Source organism: Nerophis lumbriciformis, linkage group LG16, assembly GCF_033978685.3.
Source record: "Nerophis lumbriciformis linkage group LG16, RoL_Nlum_v2.1, whole genome shotgun sequence".
Taxonomy (NCBI): domain Eukaryota; kingdom Metazoa; phylum Chordata; class Actinopteri; order Syngnathiformes; family Syngnathidae; genus Nerophis; species Nerophis lumbriciformis.
Window position 1 is genome coordinate 30,500,601 of NC_084563.2, and position 23,998 is coordinate 30,524,598.

Sequence of the window (23,998 nt, forward strand, 5' to 3'; positions counted from 1 at the left end):
TGAAACATTTGCAATAACTATAAATGTATGTCGCGGCTTTTTAAATACTACAGGTACTAAGTAAGCTGCGATGAGGTGGCGACTTGTCCAGGGTGTACCCCGCCTTCCGCCCGAATGACACTGGAATAGGCTCCAGCACCCCCTGCCACCCCCAAAAGGGACAAGCGGTAGAAAATGGATGGATGGAGGCACTAAGTAACACATGTTAGTGCTGTGAGTGTTCGGTTGTAGTCAGAGAAAAGTTGCATGTTTTCCTCCAACATTTTTACGAAGTCATTATATCGTACTTGTCAGGCTTGTCCCTGACAGTTTGACTGTGTTTTAGTTTTTCCTCTGCGTTTGTCTTAGTTTTCTGTCAGCGCTTTTATTTTGTCTTCATTTCCTGAGTGTCTCCTTGAGTGCTGCTTCCCCTCAGCTGTGGCTGATTGGCACCTGGCCACACCTGGTGTCAATCAGCCAGCTGCTATTTAAACCTGCCTTCCCTTCCAGTCAGTGCTGGATTATTGTCTTTCCTACTTGTCGATGCCAGTGTAGCTGTAAGCGGTAGCGGTAAGCTAATTATTGTAGATGTTTGTAGCTTGCTGTCTTTTTGTTCCTCGTCTTCCAGTTCCTGTTTTCCTGGCATCCTGTTGCCTGTTCCTAGTTTGTGTTTTTGCTTTATTTTGAACATTAAATCATGTTTTCCTGCTCAATGCCTGCCGCCATCTCTGCATCTTGGGGTTCGTCACCAACACAACCTGACAGAATAATCCAGCCTAGTACGAACCCCGCGGAGATTTCCATGGCGGAGAGGCTTAACAAAGCGTTAGAATTGATGGCTAATTCAAAATAAAGCAAAAACACAAACTAGGAACAGGCAACAAGATGCCAGGAAAACAGGAACTGGAAGACGAGGAACAAAAAGACAGCAAGCTACAAACATCTACAATAATTAGCTTACCGCTACTGCTTACAGCTACACTGGCATCGACAAGTAGGAAAGACAATAATCCAGCACTGACTGGAGGGGAAGGCTGGTTTAAATAGAAGCTGGCTGATTGGCACCTGGCCACACCTGGTGTCAATCAGCCACAGCTGAGGGGAAGCAGCACTCAGGGAGACACTCAGGAAATGAAGACAAAATAAAAGCACTGACAGAAAACTAAGACGAACGCAGAGGAAAAACTAAAACACAGTCAAATTGTCAGGGACAAGCCTGACAGTACTCATACAATTACATCATTGAAGTTCTTTCATGGCAGAAATTCAGCTTTAAATGTGAAACTAAAATGTGATATTAACTCCTTACATGCATTGATTTGATTGATTGATTGAGACTTTTATTAGTAGGTTGCACAGTACAGTACATATTCCGTACAATTGACCACTAAATGGTAACACACCAATAAGTTTTTCAACTTGTTTAAGTCGGGCTCCATGTTAATCAATTCATGGTAAATGTGAGATATGTCAAGACTTGATTTGTTAAAGTTTCAATTTGATGTTTTTCATGTCAAACTCGAGGCCCCGGGGGCCAAATCATTTCATATGAAGATTATAAGAAGATTATATGTGTGTGCTGCCACGTTTTCACCTGTTATCAGTTGTACACACAGTTCTGTTATCAGTTGTACACACAGTCTTAGTAGATCACCCGCTGCACGCCCACTCAAAGTATTCACAGTTTGCACATGCTGATGTTTGGGCTCTTAGTAGATCAGGCCCAAAGTCTTTTCTGGGGTATGACTAGTAGATTTGAGAGTTTTTCCAGGTCAAATTGTAAATATTCAGGTCCTTACAAGTATTGTATCATCATACTTTGGTGGGGCGGCATAGCTCGGTTGGTAGAGTGGCCGTGCCAGCAACTTGAGGGTTCCAGGTTCGATTCTAGTCACTGCCGTTGTGTCCTTGGGCAAGACACTTGACCAAACCTGCTCCCAGTGCCACCCACACTGCTTTAAATGTAACTTAGATATTGCGTTTCACTATGTAAAAGTGCTTTGAGTCACTAGAGAAAAGCGCTATATAAATATAATTCACTTCACTTTCCGGGTCAAAATAAAATACTTGAAAAAATACTTAATCTGCCAGTTATCCATCAAATTGTTCACTGCAATAATAGATTTCATGTTAAAATTCTGTGGACGGAGCTACCAGTCTTTTATTGTGAAAGTGGTGGTTTTTACGGTGTGAAATGAAAAATATATTTTTTTAACGGTGAAAATTTGGTAGTTCAGGTGCCAGAATTTTAAATAGTGCGACCGTTTTTCCATATACAGTAATGTTGTGAAAACTACCGTCAATTTTACAGTCAAATTCTGGCAATTAAGCTGCCACTTTTTGTTTGGTAAAAAAAAAAAAAGAGTCCCATTTACAATAATATAACTATTACAGTAAAATTCTGGTGACTAAGTTGCCAGTTTTTACTACAAACCCCAAAAGCAGTGAAGTTGTCACGTTGTGTAAATGGTCAATAAAAAGAGAATACAATAAGTCCTTTTCAACTTATATTCAATTGAATAGACAAGATATTTAAAGTTCGAACCATTATTTTTTGCAAATATTAGCTCATTTGGAATTTGATGCCTGCAACATGTTTAAAAAAAAGCTGGCACAAGTGGCAAAAAAGACTGAGAAAGTTGAGGAATGCTCATCAAAGACTTATTTGGAACATCCCACAGGTGGACAAGCTAATTGGGAACAGGTGGGTGCCATGATTGGGTATAAAAGTATCTTCCATGAAATGCTCAGTCATTCACAAACAAGGACGGGGCGAGGGTCACCACTTTGTCAACAAATGCCTGAGCAAATTGTTTAAGAACAACATTTCTCAACCAGCAATTGCAAGGAATTTAGGGATTTCACCATCTACGCTCCGTAATATCATCAAAAGGTTCAGAGAATCTGGAGAAATCACTGCACGTAAGCGGCAAGACCGAAAACCAACATTGAACCCCCGTGACCGTCGATCCCTCAGGCGGTACTGCATCAAAAAGCGACATCGGTGTGTAAAGGATATCACCACATGGGCTCAGGAACACTTCAGAAAACCACTGTCAGTAACTACAGTTGGTCGCTACATCTGTAAGTGCAAGTTAAAACTCTACTATGCAAAGCCAAAGCCATTTATCAACAACACCCAGAAACGCCGCCGGCTTTGCTGGGCCTGAGCTCATCTAAGATGGACTAATACAAAGTGTAAAAGTGTTCTGTGGTCTGACGAGTCCACATTTCAAATTGTTTTTGGAAACTGTAGACGTCGTGTCCTCCGGACCAAAGAGGAAAAGAACCATCCGGATTGTTCTAGGCGCAAAGTGTAAAAGGCAGCATGTGTGATGGTATGGGGGTGTATTAATGGCCAAGACATGGGTAACTTACACATCTGTGAAGGCACCATTAATGCTGAAAAATACATACAGCTTTTGGAGCAACGTTATCACGTGGCTTATTTCAGAAAGCCACGTGTTACAACAGCATGGCTTAAAAGAGTGTGGGTACTAGACTGGCCTGCCTGTAGTCCAGACATTGAAAATGTGTGAAGGCTAAAATATGAGAAGGGAGACTGTTGAACAACTTAAGCTGTACATCAAGCAAGAATGGGAAATAATTCATTTTGTTACTTTCTGCAGAAGAATCTTTATTATATTTATGTTCAAAAAAAGTGTTATTTCCATGGTAGCTCTTAAAACTTCACTCTGTAAGGTCACGTTACCTCGAAACTAAACAAACTGATGGCAATCCACTTTTTGTTTGTTTTTTTCCAAAAAGAACCAATAAAGAACCTGAAACATCTCATCACTCCTCTCTCTCCCAAACATAATACTTGCATCATGTTGTCTACATACTCCAAACTGCATCAAACACTATTATTCTAACAATTATCCTAATCAGGCTGATTAGAGCATTTTTAATAATGTTGGGAAATATTCCATCAGCTCTAATGACATCCTTCGCAGATTCACAAACAACTCAACGGCTGGAAATGAAAAAGGTAACACTTTACTGTTTGTCTTTTTACTGATAAACAATTAGGAATATTACAACATGACACATTTCTAGTGTTGAGGAAAACACTTGACAACTGGATGTGTGTGAATGCTCCAATGCTGAAGTTGAAGTCAAATGCTGACAGAATGTAGTATGAATGTAAGAATAGTTGGAATTTCCAGGAAAAGTGGAATTTGGTTTGGAACTTGGGAAAGTGTTAGTTTGAATGTCCAGGATGAGTTGAATGTGTTGATGTTGGAACAGTTTGAATAGGTTGAAAAATGTGGGAATTGTGCAACTTGGAAAACATGCCCCATTCATTTAAATGGGAACTTCCTGGAAATTTTGGAATTCGGGGGAAAAGCGGGATTTTTTTTTTTTTTTAATGATTAAGAGCATGAATGTCCTGAATGAGCTGAATTGGTTGGTGTTGGAATTGTTTAAATCGGTGAAGAAATGTTGAAGTAGTAACAGTTTTTAATTGAGAAATGGTATTGCGGAATTTCGGGAAAACCGGGAATTTTTCAAGTTCTTAAACCAACTTATTTTTTTGTCCTGACTAAGAGGAATGTTTTGACAGTGGAACGCTTGAAATGGGTTGGAAAATGTAGGAGGAGTCATCGCACTGAAAAAGGTTGGAAATAAGGTCAGAAAAAATAAGAATTCCTGGAAATTTGTCGAGAGGGAGCTCACAATTCCTGAACAGGCTGGATATTTTGAAGTTGGAATGGTTTGAATAGGTTGAAAAATGTGGGAATTGTGCAACCTGGAAAAATGCCCCATTAATTTCAATGGGAACTTCCTGGAAATTTGGGAATTTGGGGAAAAGTGGGATTTTAAAAAAAATGATTAAGAGCATGAATATCCTGAATGAGCTGAATTGGTTGGTGTTGGAATTGTTTAAATCGGTCAAGAAATGTTGAAGTAGTAACAGTTTTTAATTGAGAATTTGTATTGCGGAATTTCAGGGAAACCGGGAATTTTTTAAGTTCTTAAACCAATTTTTTTTTTGTCCTGACTAAGAGGAATGTTTTGACAGTGGAACGCTTGAAATGGGTTGGAAAATGTGGGAGGAGTCATCGCACTAAAAAGGTTGGAAATAAGGTTTAAAAAAAAGAAGTAAGAATTCCTGGCAATTTGGTGAATGTAGAAAAATGGTTGTTTGAATTTCCAGGATGATATTAATGTGTTGAAGGTGGAATGGTTTGAATCGGTTGAAAAATGTGGGAATTGTGGAAGTTTGAAAAATGGACAATTCATTTTGAATGGGGAAAATGTCCCTAAAAACTGGGAATTCAAGGAAATCCGGGAATTTTTTCTATAATTGTCGAGAGGGAGCTCACAATTCCTGAACAGGCTGAATATTTTGAAGGTGGGATGGTTTCAATAGGTTGAAAAATGTGGGAATTGTGCAACTTGGAAAAATGCCCCATTAATTTCAATGGGAACTTCCTGGAAATTTGGGGAAAAGCAGGATTTTTTTTTTAATGATTAAGAGCATGAATGTCCTGAATGAGTTGAATTGGTTGGTGTTGGAATTGTTTAAATTGGTCAAGAAATGTTGAAGTAGTAACAGTTTTTAATTGAGAAATGGTATTGCGGAATTTCGGGAAAATCGGGAATTTTTCAAGTTCTTAAACCAACTTGTTTTATTGTCCTGACTAAGAGGAATGTTTTGACAGTGGAACGCTTGAAATGGGTTGGAAAACGTGGGAGGAGTCATCGCACTAAAAAAGGTTGGAAATAAGGTCAGAAAAAATAAGAATTCCTGGAAATTTGTTGAACGTGGAAAAATTATTCTTTGAATTTCCAGGATGAGTTGAATGTGTTGAAGGTGGAATGGTTTGAATAGGTGGAAAAATGTGGGAATTGTAGAAGTTTGAAAAATGGATCATTCATTTTGAATGAGGAAAATGTCCTTAAAGACTGGAAATTCAAGGAAATCCGGGATTTTTTTTTTTTTAATTGTTGAAAGAGAGCACATAACTCCTGAACAGGCTGAATATTTTGAAGTTGGAATGGTTTGAATAGGTTGAAAAATGTGGGAATTGTGCAACTTGGAAAAATGCCCCATTAATTTCAATGGGAACTTCCTGGAAATTTGGGGAAAATCAGGATTTTTTTAAAAAAATGATTAAGAGCATGAATGTCCTGAATGAGCTGAATTGGTTGGTGTTGGAATTGTTTAAATCGGTCAAGAAATGTTGTAGTAGTAACAGTTTTTAATTGAGAAATGGTATTGCGGAATTTCGGGAAAACCTGGAATTTTTCAAGTTCTTAAACCAAATTGTTTTTTTGTCCTGACTAAGAGGAATGTTTTGACAGTGGAACGCTTGAAATGGGTTGGAAAACGTGGGAGGAGTCATCACACTAAAAAAGGTTGGAAATAAGGTCAGAAAAAATAAGAATTCCTGGAAATTTGTTGAACGTGGAAAAATTATTCTTTGAATTTCCAGGATGAGTTAAATGTGTTGAAGGTGGAATGGCTTGAATAGGTGGAAAAATGTGGGAATTGTAGAAGTTTGAAAAATGGATCATTCATTTTGAATGGGGAAAATGTCCTTAAAGACGGGAAATTCTAGAAAATCCGGGATTTTTTTTTTTTTTAATTGTTGAAAGAGAGGACACAATTCCTGAACAGGCTGAATATTTTGAAGGTGGAATGGTTTCAATAGGTTGGAAAATGTGGGAATTGTGCAACTTGGAAAAATGCCCCATTAATTTCAATGGGAACTTCCTGGAAATTTGGGAATTTGGGGAAAAGCAGGATTTTTTTTTTTTTAAATGATTAAGAGCATGAATGTCCTGAATGACCTGAATTGGTTGGTGTTGGAATTGTTTTAATCGGTCAAGAAATGTTGTAGTAGTAACAGTTTTTAATTGAGAAATGGTATTGCGGAATTTCGGGAAAACCGGGAATTTTTCAAGTTCTTAAACCAACTTGTTTTTTTGTCCTGACTAAGAGGAATGTTTTGACAGTGGAACGCTTGAAATGGGTTGGAAAACGTGGGAGGAGTCATCGCACTAAAAAAGGTTGGAAATAAGGTCAGAAAAAAATAAGAATTCCTGGAAATTTGTTGAACGTGGAAAAATGATTCTTTGAATTTCCAGGATGAGTTGAATGTGTTGAAGGTGGAATGGTTTGAATAGGTGGAAAAATGTGGGAATTATAAAGTTTGAAAAGTGGATCATTCATTTTGAATGGGGATAATGTCCTTAAAGACTGGAAATTCAAGGAAATCCGGGATTTTTTTTTTTTAATTGTTGAAAGAGAGCACATAATTCCTGAACAGGCTGAATATTTTGAAGTTGGAATGGTTTCAATAGGTTGAAAAATGTGGGAAATTGTGCAACCTGGAAAAATGCCTCATTAATTTCAATGGGAACTTCCTGGAAATTTGGGAATTTTGGGAAAAGTGGGATTTTTAAAAAATGATTAAGAGCATGAATGTCCTAATGAGTTGAATTGGTTGGTGTTGGAATTGTTTAAATCGATCAAAAAATGTTGAAGTAGTAACAGTTTTTAATTGAGAAATGGTATTGCGGAATTTCGGGAAAACCGAGAATTTTTCAAGTTCTTAAACCAACTTATTTTTTTGTCCTGATTAAGAGGAATGTTTTGACAGTGGAACGCTTGAAATGGGTTGGAAAACGTGGGAGGAGTCATCGCACTAAAAAAGGTTGGAAATAAGATCAGAAAAAATAAGAATTCCTGGAAGTTTGTTGAACGTGGAAAAATGATTCTTTGAATTTCCAGGATGATATTAATGTGTTGAAGGTGGAATGGTTTGAATAGGTGGAAAAATGTGGGAATTGTAGAAGTTTGAAAAATGGATCATTCATTTTGAATGGGGAAAATGTCCTTAAAGACTGGAAATTCAAGGAAATCCAGGATTTATTTTTTTTTAATTGTTGAAAGAGAGCACATAATTCCTGAACAGTTTTGAAGTTGGAATGGTTTCAATAGGTTGAAAAATGTGGGAATTGTGCAACTTGGAAAAATGCCCCATTAATTTCAATGGGAACTTCCTGGAAATTTGGGAATTTGGGGAAAAGCAGGATTATTTTTTTTTAATGATTAAGAGCATGAATGTCCTGAATGAGCTGAATTGGTTGGTGTTGGAATTGTTTAAATTGGTCAAGAAATGTTGAAGTAGTAACAGTTTTTAATTGAGAAATGGTATTGCGGAATTTCGGGAAAACCGGGAATTTTTCAAGTTCTTAAACCAACTTGTTTTTTTGTCCTGACTAAGAGGAATGTTTTGACAGTGGAACACTTGAAATGGGTTGGAAAATGTGGGAGGAGTCATCGCACTAAAAAAGGTTGGAAATAAGGTCAGAAAAAATAAGAATTCCTGGAAATTTGTTGAACGTGGAAAAATGATTCTTTGAATTTCCAGGATGAGTTGAATGTGTTGAAGGTGGAATGATTTGAATAGGTGGAAAAATGTGGGAATTGTAGAAGTTTGAAAAAATGGATCATTCATTTTGAATGGGGAAAATGTCCTTAAAGACTGGAAATTCTTAAAAATCCGGGATTTTTTTTTTTTTTTAATTGTTGAAAGAGAGCACATAATTCCTGAACAGGCTGAATATTTTGAAGTTGGAATGGTTTCAATAGGTTGAAAAATGTGGGAATTTTGCAACTTGGAAAAATGCCCCATTAATTTCAATGGGAACTTCCTGGAACTTTGGGGGAAAGCGGGATTTTTTTTTTTTAAATAATTAAGAGCATGAATGTCCTGAATGAGCTGAATTGGTTGGTGTTGGAATTGTTTAAATCGGTCAAAAAATGTTGAAGTAGTAACAGTTTTTAATTGAAAAATGGTATTGCGGTATTTCGGGAAAATCGGGAATTTTTCAAGTTCTTAAACCAACTTGGTTTTTTTTTGTCCTAAATAAGAGGAATGTTTTGACAGTGGAACGCTTGAAATGGGTTGAAAAATGTGAAAGGAGTCATCGCACTAAAAAAGGTTGGAAATAAGGTTAAAAAAAAAAGTAAGAATTCTTGGAAATTTGTTGAACGTGGAAAAATGGCTGCTTGAATTTCCAGGATCAGTTGAATGTGTTGAAGGTGGAATGGTTTGAATCGGTTGAAAAATGTGGGAATTGTGCAACTTGAAAAAATGCCCCATTCATTTTAATGGGAACTTCCTGGAAATTTGGGAATTTTGGAAAAAGCGGGATTTTTTTTGAAAAGATTAGGAGCATGAATGTCCTGAATGAGCTGAATTGGTTGGTGTTGGAATTGTTTAAATCAGTCAAGAAATTTTGAATTAGTAACAGTTTTTCATTGAAAAATGGTATAACGGAATTTTGGGAAAACCAGGAATTTTTCAAGTTCTTAAACCAACTTGTTTTTTTTGTCCTGACTAAGAGGAATGTTTTGACAGTGGAACGCTTGAAATGGGTTGGAAAATGTGGGAGGAGTCATCGCACTAAAAAAAGGTTGAAAATAAGGTCAGAAAAAATCTAAAGTCTTAGCAAGCTGCTCGTGGTCATGCCTCCCTGTCTGTACGTCTCTGCAAGACCCAGCATTGTCCCGCCCACACAACCATCTCATTGGTTACAAACAGCGGTAACAGCCAATCAGCAGTGCGCATTCAGAGTGCACTTAGTCCGTGCTCAGGGCACAGGCAGAGAGGAGACACGGTGTGGTGGGCAGAAAGGTGTTTAGCAGGTAATCATCAGGCAGCGGACTCTCCCCAAATGATAATAAACACCTCTCAGTCAACTACTACTAACATCACTATTGACCTTCTACAAATATAAACTGCATACATAAGCGGCCATAAACATAATGGTCTCTAGTGTGTGAATGTGAGTGTGAATGTTGTCTGTCTGTGTTGGCCCTGTGATGAGATGGTGACTTGTCCAGGGTGTACCCCGCCTTCCGCCCAAATGCAGCTGAGATAGGCTCCAGCACCCCCCGCGACCCCAAAAGGTACAAGCGGTAGAAAATGGATGGATGGATGGATGGATGGATGGATGGAGTTGAGCATATGTCAGCATGTGGTCCCCACTTTTAACTCTTTTTTTTTTTCAAACGTAAGTCATTCATTTAACTTAGTAAGTCATTATTTTGTCATTAATTTAACTTAGTAAGTCATTATTTTGTCATTAATTTGACTTAGTAAGTCATTATTTTGTCATTAATTTGACTTAGTAAGTCATTATTTTGTCAATTTAACTTAGTAAGTCATTATTTTGTCATTAATTTAACTTAGTAAGTCATTATTTTGTCATTAATTTGACTTAGTAAGTCATCATTTTGTCATTATTTTGACTTAGTAAGTCATTATTTTGACTTAGTAATTATTTTGTCGTTAATTTGACTTAGTAAGTCATTATTTTGTCATTATTTTGACTTAGTAAGTCATTATTTTGTCATTATTTTGACTTATTAAGTCATTATTTTGTCATTAATTTGACTTAGTAAGTCATTATTTTGTCATTAATTTGACTTAGTAAGTCATTATTATGTCATTAATTTGACTTGGTAAGTCATTATTTTGTCATTATTTTTTACTTAGTAATTATTTTGTCGTTAATTTGACTTAGTAAGTCATTATTTTGTCATTAATTTGACTTAGTAAGTCATTATTTTGACTTAGTAAGTCATTATTTTGTCATTATTTTGACTTACCGTATTTTCCGCACTATAAGGCGCACCTAAAAACCACAATTTTTCTCAAAAGCTGACAGTGCGCCTTATAACCCGGTGCGCTTTATTACGATTAATTTTCATAAAGTTTCGGTCTCGCAACTTCGGTAAACAGCCGCCATCTTTTTTCCCGGTAGAACAGGAAGCGCTTCTTCTTCTACGCAAGCAACCGCCAAGGAAAGCACCCGCCCCCATAGAACAGGAAGCGCTTCACCCGCCCCCGGAAGAAGAAGAAAAAACGCGCGGATATCACCGTACGTTTCATTTCCTGTTTACATCTGTAAAGACCACAAAATGGCTCCTACTACGCGACAAGGATCCGGTTCATAAAAAGACGCAATCTCTCCATCCGCACACGGATTACTACCGTATTTCACAGCAACTGATATTCCTGTGAACTGCACTGTGGAACGGGAGCACGTACAGTGAATATTCGCACCACAGGGAATGAGAAGTCATCCTTCACTGTGGTTCTAGCTTGCCATGCTAACTTCCACCCATGGTGATATTCAAAAGGAAGACCTTGCCAAAAGAGACCTTTCCAGCCGGCGTCATCATAAAAGCTAACTCGAAGGGATGGATGGATGAAGAAAAGATGAGCGAGTGGTTAAGGGAAGTTTACGCGAAGAGGCCGGGTGGCTTTTTTCACACAGCTCCGAAGGCGAACACACCTTCACTAAGACGGGCAGATAGCGCCGGTCGACATACGCCAACATCTGCCAGTGGATCGTAAATGCCTGGGCAGATAGTTTCGGTCACAACTGTGGTCCGAGCTTTCCGGAAGGCAGGATTCACAGAACTGCTGCACAACAACAGCGACACTGAATCCGATGACTTCGACGAGGCGGAGCCGGCCATTTTTGGATCCCACGCTTGCGCAACTTTTCAATTCGGACACCGAAGACGAAGAATTCGAAGGATTTACGAATGAAGAATAACTTCAGAAGGTGAGCGCTATGTTTATTTTGTGTGTTGTGACATTAACGTTCGAGCAACATTATGTTGCTATTTATTGCTCTACACCATTTTGAATTTTACTATGTTTGTGATTGCACATTTGCGTACATTTTGGGACAGAGTTGTTAGAACGCTGGTTTTCAATATATTATTAAAGTTTGACTGAACTATCTGACTGTTTTTTTGACATTCACTTTAGCGCAGCGTTTTTTTGACATTCACTTTAGCGCAGCGTAGGCGCGGCTTATAGTCCGGGGCGGCTTATTGGTGGACAAAATTATGAAATATGTAATTCATAGAAGGTGCGGCTAATAATCCGGTGCGCCTTATAGTGCGGAAAATACGGTAGTAATTATTTTGTCGTTAATTTGACTTAGTAAGTCATTATTTTGACTTAGTAAGTCATTATTTTGACTTAGTAAGTCATTATTTTGTCATTATTCTGACTTAGTAAGTCATTATTTTGTCATTAATTTGACTTAGTAAGTCATTATTATGTCATTAATTTGACTTGGTAAGTCATTATTTTGTCATTATTTTTGACTTAGTAATTATTTTGTCGTTAATTTGACTTAGTAAGTCATTATTTTGTAATTATTTTGACTTAGTAAGTCATTAGTTTGTCATTATTTTGACTTAGTAAGTCATTCTTTTGTCATTCTTTTGACTTAGTAATTATTTTGTCGTTAATTTGACTTAGTAAGTCATTATTTTGTCATTATTTTGACTTAGTAAGTCATTATTTTGTCATTATTTTGACTTAGTAAGTCATTATTTTGTCATTATTCTGACTTAGTAAGTCATTATTTTGTCATTAATTTGACTTAGTAAGTCATTATTATGTCATTAATTTGACTTAGTAAGTCATTATTTTGTCATTAATTTGACTTAGTAAGTCATTATTATTTTGACTTTGTAAGTCATTATTTTGTCATTATTTTGACTTAGTAATTATTTTGTCATTAATTTGACTTTGTAAGTCATTATTTTGTAATTATTTTGACTTAGTAAGTCATTATTTTGTCATTATTTTGACTTAGTAATTATTTTGTCGTTAATTTGACTTAGTAAGTCATTATTTTGACTTAGTAAGTCATTATTTTGACTTAGTAAGTCATTATTTTGTCATTATTCTGACTTAGTAAGTCATTATTTTGTCATTAATGTGACTTAGTAAGTCATTATTTTGTCATTAATTTGACTTAGTAAGTCATTATTATGTCATTAATTTGACTTGGTAAGTCATTATTTTGTCATTATTTTTGACTTAGTAATTATTTTGTCATTAATTTGACTTAGTAAGTCATTATTTTGTAATTATTTTGACTTAGTAAGTCATTATTTTGTCATTATTTTGACTTAGTAAGTCATTATTTTGTCTTTATTTTGACTTAGTAATTATTTTGTCGTTAATTTGACTTAGTAAGTCATTATTTTGTCATTATTTTGACTTAGTAAGTCATTATTTTGTCATTATTTTGACTTAGTAAGTCATTATTTTGTCATTATTTTGACTTAGTAAGTCATTATTTTGTCATTATTCTGACTTAGTAAGTCATTATTTTGTCATTAATTTGACTTAGTAAGTCATTATTATGTCATTAATTTGACTTAGTAAGTCATTATTTTGTCATTATTTTGACTTAGTAAGTCATTATTTTGTCTTTATTTTGACTTAGTAATTATTTTGTCGTTAATTTGACTTAGTAAGTCATTATTTTGTCATTATTTTGACTTAGTAAGTCATTATTTTGTCATTATTTTGACTTAGTAAGTCATTATTTTGTCATTATTTTGACTTAGTAAGTCATTATTTTGTCATTATTCTGACTTAGTAAGTCATTATTTTGTCATTAATTTGACTTAGTAAGTCATTATTATGTCATTAATTTGACTTAGTAAGTCATTATTTTGTCATTAATTTGACTTAGTAAGTCATTATTATTTTGACTTTGTAAGTCATTATTTTGTCATTATTTTGACTTAGTAATTATTTTGTCATTAATTTGACTTAGTAAGTCATTATTTTGTAATTATTTTGACTTAGTAAGTCATTATTTTGTCATTATTTTGACTTAGTAATTATTTTGTCGTTAATTTGACTTAGTAAGTCATTATTTTGACTTAGTAAGTCATTATTTTGACTTAGTAAGTCATTATTTTGACTTAGTAAGTCATTATTTTGTCATTATTCTGACTTAGTAAGTCATTATTTTGTCATTAATGTGACTTAGTAAGTCATTATTTTGTCATTAATTTGACTTAGTAAGTCATTATTATGTCATTAATTTGACTTGGTAAGTCATTATTTTGTCATTATTTTTGACTTAGTAATTATTTTGTCGTTAATTTGACTTAGTAAGTCATTATTTTGTAATTATTTTGACTTAGTAAGTCATTATTTTGACTTAGTAAGTCATTATTTTGTCTTTATTTTGACTTAGTAATTATTTTGTCGTTAATTTGACTTAGTAAGTCATTATTTTGTCATTATTTTGACTTAGTAAGTCATTATTTTGTCATTATTTTGACTTAGTAAGTCATTATTTTGTCATTATTCTGACTTAGTAAGTCATTATTTTGTCATTAATTTGACTTAATAAGTCATTATTTTGTCATTAATTTGACTTAGTAAGTCATTATTATGTCATTAATTTGACTTAGTAAGTCATTATTTTGTCATTAATTTGACTTAGTAAGTCATTATTATTTTGACTTTGTAAGTCATTATTTTGTCATTATTTTGACTTAGTAATTATTTTGTCATTAATTTGACTTAGTAAGTCATTATTTTGTCATTATTTTGACTTAGTAAGTCATTATTTTGTCATTATTTTGACTTAGCAAGTCATTATTTTGTCATTATTCTGACTTAGTAAGTCATTATTTTGTCATTGGCGCAGTGGAAGAATGGCCGTGCGCGACCCGAGGGTCCCTGGTTCAATCCCCACCTAGTACCAACCTCGTCATGTCCGTTGTGTCCTGAGCAAGACACTTCACCCTTGCTCCTGATGGGTGCTGGTTAGCGCCTTGCATGGCAGCTCCCTCCATCAGTGTGTGAATGTGTGTGTGAATGGGTAAATGTGGAAGTAGTGTCAAAGCGCTTTGAGTACCTTGAAGGTAGAAAAGCGCTATACAAGTACAACCCATTTATCATTTATTTATCATTAATTTGACTTAGTAAGTCATTATTTTGTCATTAATTTGACTTAGCAAGTCATTATTTTGACTTAGTAAGTCATTATTTTGTCATTATTTTAACTTAATAAGTCATTATTTTGTCATTAATTTGACTTAGTAAGTCATTATTTTGTCATTATTTTGACTTAGTAATTTACTAAGTCAAAATATTGACTTAGTAAGTCATTATTTTGTCATTATTTTGACTTAGTAATTTACTAAGTCAAAATATTGACTTAGTAAGTCATTATTTTGACTTAGTAATTTACTAAGTCAAAATATTGACTTAGTAAGTCATTATTTTGTCATTATTTTGACCTAGTAATTTACTAAGTCAAAATATTGACTTAGTAAGTCATTATTTTGTCATTATTTTGACTTAGTAATTTACTAAGTCAAAATATTGACTTAGTAAGTCATTATTTTGACTTAGTAATTTACTAAGTCAAAATATTGACTTAGTAAGTCATTATTTTGTCATTATTTTGACTTAGTATTTTACCAAGTCAAAATATTGACTTAGTAAGTCATTATTTTGTCATTATTTTGACTTAGTAATTTACTAAGTCAAAATATTGACTTAGTAAGTCATTATTTTGTCATTATTTTGACTTAGTAATTTACTAAGTCAAAATATTGACTTAGTAAGTCAAAATAATGACATACTTAGTATCTCAGGTACCTAGGACTGTTTTGTGTTTTGTTTTTACTTTACGGAACAAATATGGAGATATATATCGTATATCGCCATTCAGCAAATGGAGTGGAAAACACAACCAAAAATTGTAGGCTTCTTCACGCGACGAAGCCGGCCTACAGTCTGTAGTCTCTTACCCCCCCCAGGCTGAGGTGGAGATGTGATGGCGACAGGCCGAGTTACACTGTTCTGTTCCCCCTGGAGAGACCCCACCTTACCTAACATGTTCTGTTCCCCCTGGAGAGACCCCACCTTACCTAACATGTTCTGTTCCCCCTGGAGAGACCCCACCTTACCTAACATGTTCTGTTCCCCCTGGAGAGACCCCACCTTACCTAACATGTTCTGTTCCCCCTGGAGAGACCCCACCTTACCTAACATGTTCTGTTCCCCCTGGAGAGACCCCACCTTACCTAACATGTTATGTTCCCCCTGGAGAGACCCCACCTTACCTAACATGTTCTGTTCCCCCTGGAGAGACCCCACCTTACCAAACATGTTCTGTTCCCCCTGGAGAGACCCCACCTTACCTAACATGTTCTGTTCCCCCTGGAGAGACCCCACCTTACCTAACATGTTCTGTTCCCCCTGGAGAGACCCCACCTTACCTAACATGTTCTGTTCCCCCTGGAGAGACCCCACCTTACCTAACATGTTCTGTTCCCCCTGGAGAGACCCCACCTTACCTAACATGTTCTGTTCCCCCTGGAGAGACCCCACCTTACCTAACATGTTCTGTTCCCCCTGGAGAGACCCCACCTTACCTAACATGTTATGTTCCCCCTGGAGAGACCCCACCTTACCTAACATGTTCTGTTCCCCCTGGAGAGACCCCACCTTACCAAACATGTTCTGTTCCCCCTGGAGAGACCCCACCTTACCTAACATGTTCTGTTCCCCCTGGAGAGACCCCACCTTACCTAACATGTTCTGTTCCCCCTGGAGAGACCCCACCTTACCAAACATGTTCTGTTCCCCCTGGAGAGACCCCACCTTACCTAACATGTTCTGTTCCCCCTGGAGAGACCCCACCTTACCTAACATGTTCTGTTCCCCCTGGAGAGACCCCACCTTACCTAACATGTTCTGTTCCCCCTGGAGAGACCCCACCTTACCTAACATGTTCTGTTCCCCCTGGAGAGACCCCACCTTACCTAACATGTTGTGGGGGAAAGGCTGCTTATAGACCAGTGCGCTCTATAGTTGGAACAATAAGGTAGTTCCAGCTTTGTGAGTGGTCTTCCTACCTTGGCTGCCATGACCATGGAAGATCCTCCTCTGATGCCCAGGATGGGGATGTGAGTCTGCGCCGAGATGAAGTCCAGGATCTGAGCAATGGCCTCATGGTCCGTGTCGTCCCCAAAAACCACGCCCTGCAGCGAGTTCCTGGTCATCTGCGTGCAGATCTGATGGATGATGCTCTTTGGGTCCGTCTGGTTCATGGTGACCACCTCCACCTTTGGTGGGTAGGGGATGTGCAGGAAGTCTTCTTTCTCCAGCCCCGCCCCCAGGGCCAGTTCACTAGAGTTCCCGACCAAGATGACGGCGATGCTGAGGGAGCTGATGAGTTTGGGGCTGATGGGCGGGAGAGCTTGGGGTCCGGGAGAGTACTGAGGGGGGATGACCACGCCTCGCTTGGGGCCGCCCGGCCCTCCGTGGGCGCCTCCTGACCCCGCGCCCGGACCGCCGGCCCTGCGAGCCCCGCAGGCGGGCTGCAGGAGCAGGGAGAGGAGCAGGAAGGGCAGCAGCAGCCTCCACCAGGGATGCGGGGGTGGTGTGGGCTGCCTTTGGGGAGGATGGGGGCAAGAGGAAGTGGAGACGAGTGGTGGGTCCTGAAGGCAGGAGGGAGGCGGGTGGAGGCTGACAAGCATGGTGGAGGTGTGTGACTGTAGGGAGACAACACAGATGCTATGTTAGGACAGACTTACACCAAACAGGACTATTATCCTGCTGTATAGACCACTGGTCCCCAACCACCGGTCCAGGGACCGGTACTGGTCCGTGATGCATTTGCTACCGGGCCGCACAGAAAGCTTCATTATTGTTTAAACTACCGCATTTTCTACGACTTAACTTAGGCCTAAACCACTAGACACATATTACAACTCCTCTGTTATAGTACATTAATAAACACACAGGTTGTTAATAGATGTATATTACAACTCCTTTGTTATAGTACATTAATAAACACACCAATAAGTTTGTTAATAGATGTATATTACAACTCCTTTGTTATAGTACATTAATAAACACAGATTGTTAATAGATGTATATAACAACTCCTTTGTTATAGTACATTAATAAACACACCAATAAGATTGTTAATAGATGTATATTACAACTCCTTTGTTATAGTACATTAATAAACAGTTTGTTAATATATTACAACTCCTTTGTTATAGTACATTAATAAACACACAGATTGTTAATAGATGTATATTACAACTCCTTTGTTAAAGTACATTAATAAACACAGATTGTTAATAGATGTATATTACAACTCCTTTGTTATAGTACAATAATAAACAGTTTGTTAATAGATGTATATTACAACTCCTTTGTTATAGTACATTAATAAACACACTGATTGTTAATAGATGTATATTACAACTCCTTTGTTATAGTACATTAATAAACAGTTTGTTAATGGATGTATATTACAACTCCTTTGTTATAGTACCGGTACATTAATAAACACACAGATTGTTAATATATTACAACTGCTAAGTTATAGTACATTAATAAATACACCAATAAGATTGCTAATAGATGTATGTTACAACTCCGGTAACACTTTATTCTAAAGTACACCTATTCACCATTAATTAGTTGCTTATTAACATGCAAATTAGTGAAATATTGGCTCTTAATTAGTCATTATTAAGTACTTATTAATGCCTTATTGTGCATAATCCTTGGTATAGAGGACCCCTTAAACACATTAGCACATCCTTGCATGGACGTTTCAACCTTGCGAGCAAACATACAACACCGGGGTCCAAACTAATGGTTTACATAAGGCTTTCTGCAAGTGTGGCCCTCAAAACAACATAGTTGACTGTCCCTGCAGTGAGGGCCCCAGCACATGCAGGACAAGGTACGTAGTTGAGTGTCCCTGCAGTGAGGGCCCCAGCACATGCAGGAGAGTAAAGAAGGCAGCTGATAGTAGGCTCTAGCACCTTCCTTTTGTCTCCTCTTCAAGCCACAAGACATGTCCTCCTACGAGGCTTCATGGCTGTCTGAAGAAGAGTGCAGCCTATTATTTGCTATTGTTGTTATTATTTACAGCCTCTTTACTTGCCTATTATTTGCTATTGTTGTTATTATTTACAGCCTCTTTACTTGCCGCCACACAAAGAGCAGCAGCATGGAGAGAAAAGATGGAGGAAGGTGACAGACGAGGAGGAAACACAATTAGTCAGCGCTTGATGGGAGGATGGTCCTTTGGGTGATATTTGACTTTTTGCTCATAAAGTTACATTATATATATATATATATATATATATATATATATATATATATATATATATATATATATATATATATATATATATATATATATATATATATATATATATATAAAATGTAAATTTAATATAATTTAAATGTTATATATATATACTGTATATATATGTATATACATATATATACATACATATAAAATTTAAATTTAATATAATTTACTTTTATACATATATATATATATATATACACAGAGTATATATATATATATACATACATATATATATATATATATATATATATATATATATACACACACACACATATACAGTATACGGTGTGCAATACGAATGTAAGTGTTTTTTGTTTTATTTTATTTTTTATCTATACATATTAGTGCCCAATATGTAGTATTTATTACTATTTTTTGTTTTTAATATATATATAAATATGTATATATGTATATATATATATATATATATATATATATATATATAGTATTTATCACTATCTATATTATATGTGTATATATACATACAAATATGTATACATATACATATATACACATATATACATAAATACACATTCTGTCTATATACGTATATACACGTGTATATACACGTGTATATATACATACTGTATATACACGTGTATATATACATATATACACGTGTATATATATATATACACACGTGTATATATACATATATACACATGTGTATATATACATATATACATGTGTATATATACATACAGATATATATGTATATGTATATATACATACATATCAGAATCAGAAATACTTTATTAATCCCCGAGGGGAAATTGCATACATATATATGTAAATATACATACATACATATGCATATATATATACATATATACATACATACTGTATATATGTCTATATACATATATAATTGTATATATATACATATATATACATATACATACATATATATATATACACACATACATATACACTTATATATACACACACACACACACACACACACACACACACACACACACACTCACACTCACACACTCACACACTCACACACTCACACACTCTGGTTCCGCTTGTAAGTGCTATGTGTGTGTGTGGACTCACATGCGCCTCGTCTTATATTACATTTTTTTCTAAAAGTACGAGTATTTTTCAAAGGCAGTAAAGTACCTCATACTGCGGTACTTTATCAGTACAAATACACAGTACAACCCTAGTACAGCCTAGTTTGGCCTAACTGCACAAACTATGAAGTCTACACAACAGACTGAATTCCTTTCAAATGATTCTAGTGCATTCCAGTGTGGGCACAGTTTTCACTGTGGAAAAGAAGATATGTTGTACTTGTTTTCTTGTTATTTAGAAGGGATGCACCAAAAACATGTACACCAGTTACTCCAATGGAGGGGTTTTCATTGTCCCTTTTGCCCAGACTGAGGCCCACATTTCCACTTTCACCACTGGCTGTCGGAACAAAGATGAGCATGGAAGACGCAGCTGATCCAAACCATGGCCGCCTTTTAGACGAGCCGTAGATGTAGGACGCGTTCCTGCTCCACACCTTTGTTCATTGTTTATTTAGCACACGCTCAGCTCCAAAGAACAGCAGCAAACTTGTGATGCACTTGAAATGTGAGAGTTGTAGCAGCAGAAGGGGAAAGCAAATGTGGAGAGATGAGGGCAAGGCAGAGTGAAAAGAGGAGCCATGGCAATGAAAAGAACATAAGACACACAAACAAATAGACTCGCAACAGGATCACGATTGTTATTCATCCCAACTCTAAATTAATTCAGAATTCTAAAAAATGTATTTAAAAAAAAGAAAGTATATAAACATATATACATCCAATTAAAAGCTGGCTATTGTGTATTCAATGTGAGAGGTATCACTCCTGTTTATTTTTGTTGGCCAAACTGTTGTACTGAACCACTTGGAGGTGTCTTTACAGAAGAATATATATATATATATATATATATATATATATATATATATATATATATATATACAAACCCCGTTTCCATATGAGTTGGGAGATTGTGTTGGATGTAAATATAAACGGAATACAATGTTTTGCAAATCCTTTTCAACCCATATTCAATTGAATGCACTACAAAGACAACATATTTGATGTTCAAACTCATAAACTTAATTTTTTTTTGCAAATAATAATTAACTTAGAATTTCATGGCTGCAACACGTGACAAAGTAGTTGGAAAGGGCATGTTCACCACTGTGTTACATGGCCTTTCCTTTTAACAACACTCAGTAAACGTTTGGGAACTGAGGAGACACAATTTTGAAGCTTCTCATGTGGAATTATTTCCCATTCTTGCTTGATGTACAGCTTAAGTTGTTCAACAGTCCGGGGGTCTCCCTTGTGCTATTTTAGGCTTCATAACGTGCCACACATTTTCAATGGTAGACAGGTCTGGACTACAAGCAGGCCAGTCTAGTACCCGTACTCTTTTACTATGAAGCCACGTTGATGTAACACGTGGCTTGGCATTGTCTTGCTGAAATATGCAGGGGCGTCCATGATAACATTGCTTGGATGGCAACATATGTTGCTCCAAAACCTGTATGTACCTTTCAGCATTAATGGTGCCTTCACAGATGTGTAAGTTACCCATGTCTTGGGCACTAATACACACCAGTGTTTCCCACACATTCATTTATTTGTGGCGGCCCGCCACGAAAGAATTACGTCCGCCACAAATGGATTTTTCGGCTTTTGACTCGGTCGACCGCTCATAAAAGCAATGGGACTGTCTGTGAATGTTGCTTGTAGTTACACCTCAGGTGCAGTAGGTGGCGGTAGCCTACTATGCACTATGCAATAGCACTTCATTCACCTGGTGGGCCAGAAGAAGAAGAAGAAGAAGAAGAAGAAGAAGAAGAAGAAGAAGAAGAAGAAGAAGAAGAGAGAAGAAGAAGAAGAAGAAGAAGAAGAAGAAGAGAAGAAGAAGAAGAAGAAGAAGAAGAAGAAGAAGAAGAAGAAGAAGAAGAAGAAGAAGAAGAAGAAGAAGAAGAAGAAGAAGAAGAAGAAGAAGAAGAAGAAGAAGAAGAAGAAGAAGAAGAAGAAGAAGAAGAAGAAGAAGAAGAAGAAGAAGAAGAAGAAGAAGAAGAAGAAGAAGAAGAAGAAGAAGAAGAAGAAGAAGAAGAAGAAGAAGAAGAAGAAGAAGAAGAAGAAGAAGAAGAAGAAGAAGAAGAAGAAGAAGAAGAAGAGAAGAAGAAGAAGAAGAAGAAGAAGAAGAAGAAGAAGAAGAAGAAGAAGAAGAAGAAGAAGAAGAAGAAGAAGAAGAAGAAGAAGAAGAAGAAGAAGAAGAAGAGAAGAAGAAGAAGAAGAAGAAGAAGAAGGAAGAAGAAGAAGAAGAAGAAGAAGAAGAAGAAGAAGAAGAAGAAGAAGAAGAAGAAGAAGAAGAAGAAGAAGAAGAAGAAGAAGAAGAAGAAGAAGAAGAAGAAGAAGAAGAAGAAGAAGAAGAAGAAGAAGAAGAAGAAGAAGAGAAGAAGAAGAAGAAGAAGAAGAAGAAGAAGAAGAAGAAGAAGAAGAAGAAGAAGAAGAAGAAGAAGAAGAAGAAGAAGAAGAAGAAGAAGAAGAAGAAGAAGAAGAAGAAGAAGAAGAAGAAGAGTGACGGACGGACGGAAATCAAATACTCGCCGGCTACTTTTCATAATGATGGCGCTTCCTACGTTTCTACCTCAAACGTCCAAAAGCTGCTGAAAGCCTTGATCCAGAATGCCATGGGGAAAAAAACTTAAATGGTGCCTTTTGGCGACAGTTAGCAGCTTGGTGCTCATAGCCGGCGAGCTAACGCTTGCTAGCGTGGTAGCATTGCTTCATTTTTACAGAAGTTATAGGTAGATAGTAGTGATGGGTCCGGCAACACCGATGCATCGGCGCATTGCGTCGAGCTCATAGAGCTAAACCCTGTGTCGGTGCGCGTACCGCTTTTAGAAAGTCACGTGACCGATCATGAGCTGTTTTGGTCACGTGACCGATACGCGAACCGTGTCGCACTGACGCCTCCTCTATGCCCTGTGAGCGGGTCTTTTCTACAGCCGGAGAAATAATAACTAAGAAGAGAAAGCGTCTAAAATTGAATACGTTGGAAAAACTGTTTTTTTTTAAATAAAAATGTGTAAAAATAAATAAATAATAATTTCCAGGTCCACAAGCATCCTCATTCACAACACGTTCTCTTAGATTTCCATGTTATGATACATGTTCACATTATTTATTGACTGTATCTAAAAAAGACAAAAAATATATTTTTATTTAAATGAAATTATGAAATAATCCTAAATGAAATACAATGACTTGGTTTATATTATTGTATATACTAGGTCAGTGGTTCTCAACCTTTTTTCAGCAATGTACCCCCTGTGATTTTTTTTTTAATTCAAGTACCCCCTAATCAGAGCAAAGCATTTTTGGTTGAAAAAAAAAAGATAAAGAAGTAAAATACAGCACTATGTCATCAGTTTCTGATTTATTAAATTGTATAACAGTGCAAAATATTGCTCATTTGTAGTGGTCTTTCTTGAACTATTTGGAAAAAAAAGATCTAAAAATAACTAAAAACTTGTTGAAAAATAAACAAGTGATTCAATTATAAATAAAGATTTCTACACCTAGAAGTAATAATCAACTTAAAGTGCCCTCTTTGGGGATTGTATTAGAGATCCATCTGGATTCATGAACTTAATTCTAAACATTTCTTGACAAAAAAAATAAATCTTTAACATCAATATTTATGGAACATGTCCACAAAAAATCTAGCTGTCAACACTGAATATTGCATAGTTACATTTCTTTTCACAGTTCTTTTTGACAGACATTTTAGTGACAAACCTGAGCTTGTGCTTCACTGAGTTTATGAACTTACATTCATATTTTGTTGAAGTATTATTCAATAAATATATAAAGGATTTTTGAATTGTTGCTATTTTTAGAATATTTTTTAAAAATCTCACGTACCCCTTGGCATACCTTCAAGTACCCCCAGGGGTTCGCGTACCCCCATTTGAGAACCACTGTACTAGGTCATAAAATCAGTGTCA

At 36.2% G+C, this 23,998-nt stretch overlaps 1 protein-coding gene across 3 annotated transcripts in view; it reads right to left on the reverse strand.

The window, feature by feature from the left end:
- The window catches only part of grin2bb (glutamate receptor, ionotropic, N-methyl D-aspartate 2B, genome duplicate b), a 236,674-nt gene that overhangs the window by 146,664 nt on the left and 66,012 nt on the right, over window positions 1-23,998 (reverse strand). For all 3 annotated transcript variants that reach the window (XM_061976961.2, XM_061976963.2, XM_061976962.2), the window contains one exon: window positions 16,712-17,350. In XM_061976961.2, the coding sequence (XP_061832945.1) occupies window positions 16,712-17,350 (639 nt within the window). The remainder of the gene's footprint in view (window positions 1-16,711; window positions 17,351-23,998) is intronic.